The sequence below is a fragment of the Pogoniulus pusillus genome, chromosome 4, assembly GCF_015220805.1.
Source record: "Pogoniulus pusillus isolate bPogPus1 chromosome 4, bPogPus1.pri, whole genome shotgun sequence".
NCBI lineage: Eukaryota > Metazoa > Chordata > Aves > Piciformes > Lybiidae > Pogoniulus > Pogoniulus pusillus.
In genome coordinates, this window is record NC_087267.1 from 13,181,360 (window position 1) to 13,194,488 (window position 13,129).

Here is a 13,129-nt window from a genome sequence, read left to right on the forward strand (position 1 = left end):
TTAACCATGTGATTAAAAGAGATGGTTAAAGAGGTGGTAAAAGAGATGAATAAGTGCCATCAAAGTTTCTCATGGTGTCCATTGCTATCCTTGTTTACACCTCTCACTGGACGTGCTGGTGTGGGCCCGGCTGCACCACACAGAGGCCCCAGCACGCTGTGCCCACGGGCGACACCGACCCCGGGGCAGCCATGGCCCCGCACCTGCCGGGTGCGGCAGAGCTCAGTGTCGTCCACACAGCCAGGGAGACCCATTTGTGTCTGGCCCTGCGTGCCGAGGCTGCCCCTGGTGCCGTCGGAGCAAGGGGCTCTCCCGCTCAGCGCCCTGCGATGGGCTTGCTGCCGGTGGCCGCAGGGCGCGCACGCCAGGGAAGGCTCCATCATGACGGGCAAGCCACCCCACCCCATGCACAACACAACACGCCTTATATAGAGGACGCGAGGGCAACCCCGGCGCCGGCCGACTCCAGCCGCCCCGCACCGCACAGCGGACTCTGCGGCACCATGACCTTCGCTCAAGCGGCAGGGCGAGCCGGTGAGGGCGGCGGGCGGCGGGGGAGCGGAGTGAGGTGGAGCGGAGGGGACCCCGCTCGACGCCCCGCGCCCCACGAGCCTCACGGGCGCCCCGCAGGTGCCGCTGCGGCGCTGGCGCTGCTGTGGCTGCTGCTCTGCGCACCGGGGCACGCTGGCTGCCGCCTGCTCACGGTGGCCGATCTCTTCGACCGGGTGATCCAGCACTCGGGCAGGATCCACAGCCTCTCCACGGCGCTCTATGCCGAGCTGGTGAGTACCGGGCCGGCCTCGCCGCCACGGACCTGGGTGCCACCGCCCTGGGAACGGCTGCCAGCGGGACTGGGGGGGCAGCTCTCGGTTTGTCTTTAGTTCTTCTTCCTTCGTAGGAAAAACACTTCCCTGCCCGTGACAACGAGCTGGGAAAACCCACTCGGAAGTGCCACACGTCGGGGATGCTGACCCCCAATGGCAAAGAATATGCCCAGAAAATCCCGGTAAGGGCAGGTCGGCGCAGCGCGGGGAGACAGAACGAACTCCGCGGGTTTGGGGGACTGGGAGGAAGCTTCTCAGGTACCACTGCCTCCCCTTTCCCTACTGAGGAACAGGAAAACTACCCCTAGTCCTGTCAGAGCCTCCAGAATGTCTCACCCATCACACTGTGGTGGTTCCCCATCCCAGTCAGGGTGGAGATGGGCAGAGAGGTTTTATGTCTGCATTGCTTCATCGTCAGTTTGAAGAAGCTGGTAAGTTTTGATCCCCAAACAGGTGCATATCGCAGAGGTATTGCATACGAATTGTAAGTTTGTTGTGTTAACAAAAATATATATGGTTCTATATGTCTAAGGCATATTTATTAGCTATAACAGAGGTATTGCAGTAATTTTATCATAGAATCATCCAAATGACTGGCAGACAGACATTCCTTTGATTCTGGTGTGGCAGTCTCTGAGGAACAGAAATTCAGAAAACTCTGCTTGTGACAGATAAGGTAAATTAATCAACATCACTGGAAAGTACAAAAAGCAATCAAGAGAAAGAAATAACTGTCATTATCTCTGAATCAGTAGTTGGGTAAGGGGGAAAGGGGAAATGAATAGAAAATTGTTTTAGGCAGATGTAATGGCAAAGAGGAAAAAATCATCACTAGTATAGAGGAGTTTCTATAAACAGAGAAAGCAGACTGTAAAATCAAGTATACAGCAGTGGAAGAAACTTCTGGAGGAGACAGATGAAGACAAATATTAACATTTTGTTCTTTATGGTGGAGTGAGGAGCTTCCCCCAAGAGGTGCAGAAACTCTTCTGCAAGGGCAGTGGGAAATGAAGCCCTGCCTGCTTTAGAAAGCTTTAACCAGTCAGTCTTACTTTTGACATTATATTGCAGGAGAGGTCTTTAGGCCAATGAGTTTCTGGTGGAGAAGCAACCATTCTGACCACTATCCACTTTCTGGGAGGTGTGTCCATAGACAGCTTCTTACTGATACAGCCATAACCACAGCAGGTGTGAGGAAACGTGTGAACTTCTACACCAGCAGAGGTATCTAGATGAGGTTTCTTGGGCTCCTGAGCCATCTAGGAGTTCCTGAATTTTTTTTTTCAGTACTAAGTTTGACAGGAATGCCACCTTTTTGCTAATACTGTAATCAATTTTAATTATTCCAAATCTTAGGATTCTAAGAAAGCTGAAAACAAGACAAAAAACGTGTCTGAATGTTGCTCAAAATAACCAGAGTGGCCCTTAAGTTTTGATATTTGAAAACTACTAAATTGCAAATGTCGATTTTAATCCTGCTGAGTTTTCACAGTGAGACGGTCTTACAGTGTTCATTGACCTGCTGCAGGCTAACAGAAAATCTTTACTATTTTAATTTATAAGAGAGAAGAGCTAACTCATTTGATACTGAAGCTTTTGCAAGCCTGGAAAGAACCACTTTCCCACTTTAACCAGCACATTGAGCACCATCAAGAGCTACCCGATGACAGCCTTAGCAAAGCTAAGCAAATCAGCAATATGGTACATGAGCTGAAGACTGGAGTTGAGAAAGTAACAGAAAAGGCAAGATTTTTCATGTAGTTTTTACTTATACCAGTCATGCACTATAAATGACTTAAAAGCACGGGGTTGCAGGTAGTGTCTGCTGTCATTTGGGCTGTAGCCTTAATGCTAGCAGAGTCTGGTCCAGCAATGGTGAACTTCTTTAGAGAGACAGGATTTTTTTCAATCAAAAGAAAAGACTTCATTTATAGATTGGCAGATATGTAGATTGTGTATGTCCATAGGTGTAAGCAATATTTTATTTACATCAAACATATGAAAGACAAAAATACAAAGACTAACCATTTACAGCTTCATATACAAGTCAGTAATGACTTTTCTAGGGCAGCAGAGATGTGGATACACCATGACAAATACTTAATGATTGTTTTCAGTTTTATTTGGATTTGCATTCTAAATAATTCAAGTATCAGTGCTGTCTGCTGCAGAGAGCTCCTTCCTAAGGCAACAATTTTCTGCTACAATAAGTTCTTCAAGACGATAAGGGCATAGCTTAAGTCAGAAGCCAGTCACAGAACAGTCTCAAAACTCCATTCCAAATTCTGGCAGATCATACATAAATTACTGGATGTAAATTTTTGTTATTTAAATTTCTAGCTTTTTTGTTATTTCCATTACTAGCCAGAATTCCTTATCTTTGTACTTCTTGGGCAGTTGTCTAAACAAATGAAGCCCATGTCGCCATTATCTGAAATGGCTACATTGCCAAGGTGTCTGTTACACTAAAAAGTCACAAACTAGTATCTTACAGTACTAGATCAACTTTATGAATGCAGGTAAACTTTTAAAATTATAAGCTGCTTATCAGTAGAATAGGAGGGATCTTTACCCTGCTCTAAAATGCAGCCCTGATTAGGGACACTCCAAGTTACAAATGGAAAGTCCATCTTCCAAGGGCAGCCACCATTCTGGGTTAAAATGGCCTTGAAATTCAGTGGTATTCAACTTCAAATGTTGACTTTTGCTTTGTTCTGTAACTGAAGCAAGCCGGTGGAAATAATGTCAATAAATATATACAAACCCAGTATTGAACCAAACACCCCTGATGGCAGTTAGTCACCATCACCACTGATGCTGTGGCAGAAGTCTCAGACTGGACTAATAGGCAGGCAGGAAAGTGATTCAGGAGCTGGATGCTGGAATTGACTTCAGCAACTTATGGACTGGGATCAAAGACAGAATTATCCTTGGATGCCAGCCACTGAAGAAAACAACTTGACCCTTCATTCTGTAACTGATGCAAGCTGTCAAATTCCAAACTAGCTGCACACTTCTGGTACATTTACATGAGTTCATTTTTTCCAAAACACTTTTGATTAAATCAGTGAAAAACCCAGATTTAAAGATTTTACCTCTCCATACTATGGACCTATCACAAAGTAGAAACTTCATTTAGAAAATGAAGCGAATGATGCAAATGCTTTTGAACATTTTGCAGCTGTATTTTTCAGTAAGACACTGTTTTGAAGTGTGGTTCACCTGTGACACTTCTGCTCTGAGAAGTGATAGACCTGCAGAGTTTGCCAGGTTAAACTGTTAAATGCTCATGTTAGAAGCTTCCCTTCACAAAACTCACTAAAACAAATGTCTATAAAATCTCAAGACTCATTTGCTATATTACTTCAAGAAGAAAGAGCAATTACCAAATGAGTTCTTCTAGCATTACTAGTCTAAAGGTTGTATAGATAGTGTCAAAATAAAAAGACAATGTTATCCTGTATAAGCAGCTTTGTGTACATCTTCAGTATGTATCAGAAAGGTCTGAAGTTGAACAGTCTAACATAGTGATGCCTTAGCTGACTGCTGCACTGGTATTTTAAAGAGTGTACATAGTTGTGACTTCTTTTTCTGTTTTCAATACAGATGCAGTCAATGGGGATCATCAGCAATTCATTAAATGGAATTACATCAGCTGAAGTTGCTGAACTATCAATGAGTAATGAGGCAAACATGATGAGTGACTCAGACTTTATTCACTGTTTCAGGAGAGACTCCAATAAAGTACAAAGCTACTTAAAAATTCTTAAGTGTAGGATTATGCCAGAAAATAGTTGTTGAGTTGTAATCTCTTGACAAGTAGTCTTAAGCATACTGTATATAAAAAAATGAAAGAACAGAATTTATAAATTATCACATTTGCAGTACTTGTAATAGGAAAGTGGTTTTGAAATGATTTGGCAGCTATGTGACAACAGTTGACCTGTGCAGATGAAATGTTAAAGCATTGTGTGTGTGGGTTAACTCACCAGATATCCCAACAGTAGACGAATAAATATCCTTCCATGTGACACTGTGATAGACAGTATTATGGGTAATTTACACAATTTAGATATATCCATAGTTGAAAGTGAAATTCAGATTGTTAAACTTTGGTACAGATACATCTACATATTACCAATAAAGTACATTTTTATATTAAAAAAAAAAAGTTTCCCATCATTTTCCCCAGTGGGCTGGGCTGGCCACTAAACGAGTGACAGATTCTCTCTATGAATCACTCTCTCCCTTCCCAAAGAGAAAAAAATAAGGGAAATAAGGGAAAGAGATTAATTGGAAAAGAAAACTAAAACTACTTTAATGGAAATAATAACAATAAATATGTACAAACCTAATAGTGATCCCAACACCCCTGATGGCAGTTAGTCACCATCACCACTGATGCTGTGGCAGAAATCTCAGACTGGACCAATAGGCAGGAACCTGATTCAGGAGCTGGATTCTGGAACTGGATTCAGCAACTTATGGACTGGGATCAAAGGCAGAATGGACAGAATCCTACTTGGATGCCAGCTACTGAAAAAAAACAACTTGACCCTTGTGATCCCTCTGCTTCATTCTGAATATGACATACACAGAACAGAATAGCTCATTGGTCAGTTTAGGGTTATCTGTCCTGTATGCTCCTCGCTGCAGGTGCAGCCTTTTACTCCACACCCCAAAGCAGTAATAAGATTTAGAAGTGACATTGTTCTGTTTGTACAACTAGAAGTATTAAGAGTTATCACTACTAGAAGTAGACACTGTTGATTTCAGAAAGTGCAGTTACTGAGAAAAGACAGCTAAAAAATAAAATCATGGATCAGAATTTGTATTATCCTAACTGAAACTAGGAAAATATTCTCAACTATTTAATCTCTGAATGCTCTTTTCTGGCTTCTCCTGATCTTGATGGTAGCTGGAGCTCAGCCTCCCAAGAATGGAAAGTAAAATACTGATGATTATTTAATAAGAATACTGGATTTGGGCTTGAGAAACTCATCGGGAGAATGTTTCAAAGAAATGTTTATGCAGAACAAAGGAATAACCTTTTTCAGTTACAACTCCGTAACTGCTGATATTCACAGTATCACACAGTATCATCAGGGTTGGAAGAGACCTCACAGATCATCAAGTCCAACCCTTTACCACAGAGCTCAAGGCTAGACCATGGCACCAAGTGCCACGTCCAACCTTGAACAGCCCCAGGAACGGCGACTCCACCACCTCCCCGGGCAGCCCATTCCAGTGTCCAATGACTCTCTCAGTGAAGAACTTTCTCCTCACCTCAAGCCTAAATCTCCCCTGGCGCAGCCTGAGGCTGTGTCCTCTTGTTCTGGCACTGGCCACCTGAGAGAAGAGAGCAACCTCCTCCTGGCCACAACCACCCCTGAGGTAGTTGTAGACAGCAATAAGGTCACCCCTGAGCCTCCTCATCTCCAGGCTAAACAATCCCAGCTCCCTCAGCCTCTCCTCATAGGGCTGTGCTCAAGGCCTCTCACCAGCCTCGTCGCCCTTCTCTGGACACGCTCAAGCATCTCAACATCCCTTCTAAACTGGGGGGCCCATATATCAGCAATTACAGTAGATGTGTTGTACTTTCTCAGCCAGACGCTGAGAGTGTTCACAACTCAAATATGGTCCCTGTTGTGTCAGGTATGGCAGAAATGCAAGGGGATATCTCTGAAGAAGTTGCTAGCTGCAGTTCCTTAAGCAATGAGACACTACAAACACATACCAAAATAGCAGCATTTATGTGCAAATTCTGAGGCAAGTCTGGAAACGACACAGCTTCAAGGACAGTGGAGGAAGACTCCCTTGGTCGAACAGACAGAAGCAGAGGATGCCCACACTGCCTGCATTTGTCCGCGCTCACAGAAGATGCGGTAGCAGTTCATCCTTAGAGCATTTATCCCGCCGCCTAGCGTAGCCGCAGCCCCAGAACACAGCAGCATGCTGGCGCCGTGTGTCTCATTGCTAACATGGGGTTATTGTGGCATGTCGAAGCTGAGCAAATGTTCACTAAGGAGTAAAACGGAGCTAGGGTGTAACCCCGCCCCGTCCCGGCGGGATCCGCAACCGCGGCCCGGCTTCCGAAGCGAAAGGTGACAGACACGGGAGGCGTTACCGCGCCAAACGAGGCTCCCTCCGGCACCAGCGCTGTCCCCACCCCAAACCTCGACTGGCTGCCCGCGGACCCGTGGCCGGGTTGAAGCGCTGCACCCTACGCCGCCCAGGGCCGCGCTGGGGGGGGCTGCTGGCGGGAGGTGAAGGCGGCCGTGCCCCCGTGGGTGGAAGGCGGCCGTAACTCCGCGGACCCCCTTGGTGGCTGTCAGAGCGAGTTGCAGGATGATTCGGAGATCAGCCGTAATGGCTACGAGGAACTTCCGCAGATGGGAAGACATCCCAGGGGTCAGGTGGAAAACACATTGCAAATGAAGCTGATCAATAAGAATAATTCTCCTTCGAAGAGCAAACCCCAGGATGCGGTTTGCTGTAGAGAAATGCGTAAACAGAGCAAATGAGGAAGCAGGTGTGTTACCGAAAATGTTCGCACTCTCTAGAGATGCGAAAACGGAGAAAAGGAGGAAGCGAGTGCCACAGGAAGAACAACAATGCGCCTAAATACTATCCATGGTAATTTACATTCATTAGTCTTGTATTTTAAGGCTTGCCTTTGTCCGAAGCCACGTGTGTTGGTAAAACAAAAGCCTTCCTGTACTGCTGGCATCCACTTGCTACCTCTTTTAATTGAGAAAAGCCCTGAGCGCTGGGCTCAAAAGGACACGTTTTTCTCCAAGGCCACCGATGCCTCAATCAAATACCAGTGAAGGCTGCTTCCTACACAGGGGAAGGATGCTTACTTCATCTCCTCTACGAGTTCTCTTCAAGACAGCAGTGAAACTAGTTGCAATACCTGAAAATGTAAAATTCTGTGCTACAGTCAAATGCTTTGGAGTTCGAGAGCCTATCATTTGCATCTGGGAACATTAACTTAGGAAAAACAACTCTGCAAATGAAAGAGCAATCAGAAAACCGATATTGACTTGGAGTTAAATGCTGGGCTTATGCAGCCACCTATAACAGTGTATATTATAGGTAATGCATGGCGTAATTTCCAAGTCTGGAACAACTCAGTTCCATTAACTTTCCTTGTCAAACACATTTAAGAATTAATATGTATCTCCATTGTTCTTCAGACCTTAGTCCACAAAACACTGAAGGATAACCCCACAATACTGACATTTTTGTGTAGTCTAATTCACTTTTTTCAGGTATTAAAAGCTGCTTTTGTAAGTTAGATATTTCCTTGTAACCTTTTCATTTTTTCACAGTGATGGATATGACAGACAGACTGTCAATGACTGACAGTTCATTTTGTACTTCTCATAATGTGCTAAATGGCTTTGATAGTGTATCTTGAATTTAGAGTAAATCTGGTATGTGCTGACAGTGGTGTGATGGATTAAGTTACAGATATCACTTGTGCCTTAACTATCTAAACCTGTAAAGTAACAAAACAGAAACAAATGGAAACACTTATATTTGACTGATCTACATTAACATTCAGCTATCTCATATGACATTCAAATGCTGACATGTGAAGTAAAATGATTTGGAAAAAGTTAAGAATACCTCAAGGACTGGATGTTTATGAAAGGCAAGATTTTTGCATGTTTAGGCAAGTACTGAAGGATCACTACTGAGATGTTGCCTTGTGACATCCCCATCCACCATGCCCTGTTTCATTGCTTAGAATTACCATGAGAGTCTACAGGAAGCCAAGGAGTGGGAGTTGCAATTTTCTGGCCATCAATTTAGGTACCAGCCTCAGTGGGGAGCTCCTCAGACTCAGGTTTATATGCTTTGGTTTGTCTGATGATATCAACAATTGTCAGAGACGTAACTTGGAAACACAGTCATTTGTATTTCTACAGTCAATAGCAATGAATCCACTGCAAACCTTTCTCTACTGGGGCTGTTCTGGTCTGCCCATGTTACAAAACTAAGTCCCAAGTTAACTGGACCCTAACTCCTCTCTAGTCCTTTCTTAAGGCACTGAATTTACAGGTAAAATGCTTAAAATTGGTTTGAATTTCCTTCTGGTTTGTGAAAAGCAGTAACAGTGTTACTGGTAGAGCATACTGAAGCATGAGAATGTACTTAATGTCCATCTTCTGACTTTGAAACACATTTGTCAGAGGAGCTGTGTAACTGCAGTGCTAGCAACTGCATTTTAAATGCAGTACTGGTAAGTCACACCAGATAAACCAAACCTGAGGTATTACTGCAGCTCAGGAATGACATTCGACTGCTGTACAACGTTCTGACACTGAAGTCAGTAACGTAGTCCTGTTCTCAGCAGATTGCAACAATTCCTGTTTGGCAAAGAATCAATAAAACCAAAAGAACATTTAGAAAATTATTTCATACTAAAAATCTGTACAAGCAAAGTGTAAATGCTGACACAGGTTTGGTCAGCAAATTCAGCTATTAGCAGCGTTGTGAGGCTCATGCAAAGCTAGCCAGCCTGTCACGTTCACAGTTGCCTTACCTGCAAAAATGTGACAGTGGCTGTGTCTGCTGTAGACTGGCATCATCTGGGTCATTTGTGATACACTTCAGATGACCAAGACCCAGATCTAGAAAAGGCGAACTGTCTCTGTCCTGGTTTAAGACAGTCCACTCTCAGAAGCAGGCTTCTGCCCTGCACAGATCAGGAGGGAAGTAACACAGAAAGGCCTAGACTGAGGTAAGGAGGGTTTAATGGAGTGATACAATGTACAACTACCTCAGGAGATTTCACAGAAAAGCAGAGTGAAAGCAGAATCAGCTGCAGAAGCCAGAAATATAAAGACTCACCTGCCCCTCAAGCCCACAGCCAGCCCAGAACAAAAAGACCCATACCCCAAAACCAGAAACCAGAAGCGGCAACCAGAAAGAAGCCTCTCATGTTACAATCTGAACTACAAGCCCCATGATGTTTTGCTCCAGACATTGTCTCCAGGAACAAGGCTAACCACATCCCTGGGCAGCCTGTTCCAGTATTTCACCACTCCCATTGTAAAGAACTTTGTTCTTATGCCTAGCCTAAATCTACCTGCTCCAGCTTAAAACCACTGCCACTTGTTATACTGCTACAAGCCCTTCTAAACAATCCTTCCCCAGCCTTCCTGTAGGTCTCTTTCAGATACTGAAATATAGCTGTCAGGTCTCCTTAGAGCTTTCTCTTCTCCAGGCTGAACAGCCCCAATTCTATCAGCATATCATTGTAGAAGAGGTCATCTTGCAGCCATCCTCTGGACCCATTCCAGCAGGTCTATGTCCCTCTTGTGTTGGGGTCCCACAGCTGGACATAGTAGCCCAAGTGAGGTCTCACCAGAGCAGAGTGGCAGAATCACCTCTCTTGATCCACTGGCCACACTTCTTTTGATGTAGCCCAGGATGTGATTTGCCTTCTGGGCTGCAAGTGTGCAGTGCTGGTTCATGTTTGTCTTTTCATCCACCAGTACCTCCAAGTCACTTTCTGCAGGGCTGCTCTCAATTTTTATCATCCCCCAGCCTGTACAGATACTGAGGATTGCCTTGACCTAGCTGCACAATCTTGCACTTCACGTTATGGAACCTCATGAGAGCCTCCTCAGCCCACCTCTCCAACCTGTTCAAGTCCCTCTGGATGGCATCCTGTCCTTCAGTCTTATCAATCATACCACTCAGCCTGGTATCATCTGCAAACTTCCTGAGGGTGCCCTCAGTCTTGCTGTCTGTATGACTGATGAATATACTGAGCAGCACTGGTCCCAATACAGACCCTTAAGGGACACCACTTGTTGCCCATCTCCATCTAGACATTGAGTCACTGACCAACAGTTGATGGAAACATCCAACCAAATCCTCATCCAGTTTAGAGAGAGGAATGTTGTGAGGGAGTTGTGTCAAAGGCTTTACAAAAGTCCAGACAGATGACATCTGTTTGTCTCCCCTTCTCCACTGATGTAGTTGCACCATCATAGAAAGCCACTGGGTTGGTCAGGCAGGACTTGCCCCTGCTGAAGACATGCTGTCTGTCTCACATAACTCCCTGTCCTCCACATGCTTTAGTATAGCTTCTAGGATGATCTGTTCCATGGTCTTCCCAGGCACAGAGATGAGACTGACAGATTGATTATGTCCCAGGTCCCCTCCTTTATCCTTTTTAAAAGTGGGTGTAAGGTTTCCCTTCTTCCAGTCTCTGAGGACTTCACCTGACTGCCATGAATTTTCCGATATTATGGAGAGTGGCTGTGCAACTACATCAGCATATTCCTTCAGAACTCTGGGATGCATGTCATCAGGTCCTACAGACTTAAGTTTGTCCAGGTTCATCAGGCAGTCCTGAATGTGATCTTCCCTTACAGTGAGAGGGACTTTACCCCGTCGGTTTGCACCTAGTGTCCATCAACTCAGGAGGAGGATGGAGCAAGACTGCCAGTGGAGACACACAAAAAAGTTACTGAGTATCTCAGTCTTCTCGTCTGTTGACACCAGCTCTCCATTCTCACTCCTCAGAGGAAGAGTGCTCCCTTTAACCTTTCTTTGCTGATTGATGTGCCTCTAGAAGCCCTTATTGTTATTCTTTGCATCCCTTGCCAGGTTCAGCTCTAGCCATGCCTTGGTCTTCCTGACCTTATCTCCACATGACCAGTCAATGTTCCTGTAATCTTCCCAGGTCACCTGTCTCTGCTTCAACTTTATGTACAGTTCCCTCTTGGTCTTTATTTTGACCACCAGGTCTTTCTTCAGCTTTGCCTACACATGGGAATCAAGAGTTCTTGCACTGTAAGGATGATGTCTTTAAAGATCTGCCTGCTTAGCTCTCCTCCTATGTCCTTGACAATTCTTTCCCCTGAGGACCTACTGACTAACTCCTTAGTGAGATGGAATTCTGCTTTTCTAAAATTTGGACTCCCAACTATAATCTTTGCATGTCCCATGGACATGCAAATCCCTTAGGATTGCAAAATCCACCTTTGTATGATCAGTACAGCTCAGGCTGCCCCCAGTCTTGTCATCACAGATGACTTTGCTTGCATTTGTGACCATCAGGTCCAGTATTGCATTCCCTCAGGTAGAGCTATCCTAGCTCAGGAAGTTATAATTGAGGCACTGCAGGAGTCTCCTCAATTGCCTGCAGCTTGCTGTGCTACTTTCCCAGCAGATGTCAGTTCTGTTAGTCCATAGGTTGTATGTGTCACAACCTAAATTCATTCTGACTACCTGAATCAGACTATTTTTGGTATAATCTAAAATTCACATGTATACTTTTAGGTTTTTAGGAAAGCTTGATCAGCATTTTCAAGTAAGTAGTGTTTTATCTGGCATACTGAAGCATTATTCTACCTACAGAAGAAAAACACTCATGAGGAGGTGTTAATAGATTTGGAGGTCCATGAGATGGTATAAATTTTAATAGGCTACACTGAACCAGAACTTGCTCAATTTGAAACACATGTAACATTGTAACTGTGAAACTAATTCTGCAGGATCCTTGCTTGATCTTTGCCTCAGTATGACACCTTCAGATGTATTCTGTTTAACACATCAGCTCAGACTGTGCTGTCTGTGTCACCAAATGTGACAGTTGGTGCTTGCAACACTATCAACTGAAAAATTTCTCAGGGAGCATTCTGAGTTCCATCTCCTCTCTCCAGAAGTGTTCCTGACACTGACGTTCAACTGACTTGCAGTAAAAGAATATGAGCAGCTGTGAAGACTTTCTTTCCCCTGAAAGCTGAAATAGCAAAACCTCAGTCACACCCATAATATGCTAATTTCCTCCAAAAAATAGGAAGCACTGATGAATATCCACACAAATACGCCTCCACTTGATCATTTGATGGTAATTTGGAAATACCTGCATGCCTTACATTGCAGGCAACAACTAGTAAATCCTATTTCACAGGAATCTGGGCCACCAACACTTACTGGTCCTTCAAGTAGGAGCTCAAACAGGGCAGGACTATGACCTCAACAGCACAACTGAACAGTAAATTCATCCCTTTGTGTACGCAATCTGCTCACCCATCCCTAAAGGTTTTAGGCAGAATATGAGTTAGCTCTGGAACTTCACTGCAAGGTAGGAACAAACATGTTACTGAAGAGCATGTAACACATGGCATACTAAATCTGTTTGAGTGCCTTGAGAGTAGGTTTTGAAGCAGCTTACACTAACGATGGTTTGTAGCCACAGGAAGAGATGACTTGGTAATTTGTATGTAATTTCTTCTTTCTTTCAAAGAAGCATAGGAGATCACATGCAAACAATA

At 44.4% G+C, this 13,129-nt stretch overlaps 1 protein-coding gene across 1 annotated transcript; it reads left to right on the top strand.

Moving 5' to 3' along the window:
• The first annotated feature begins 437 nt into the window (after positions 1-437).
• LOC135175092 (prolactin-like) lies at positions 438-5,272 on the top strand. Its single transcript, XM_064142901.1, has 4 exons — positions 438-782; positions 899-1,006; positions 2,388-2,567; positions 4,431-5,272. The coding sequence occupies exons 1-4, from the start codon at positions 504-506 to the stop codon at positions 4,623-4,625; spliced, it is 762 nt and encodes a 253-aa protein (XP_063998971.1). The 5' UTR covers positions 438-503; the 3' UTR covers positions 4,626-5,272.
• Positions 5,273-13,129: the final 7,857 nt, after the last annotated feature.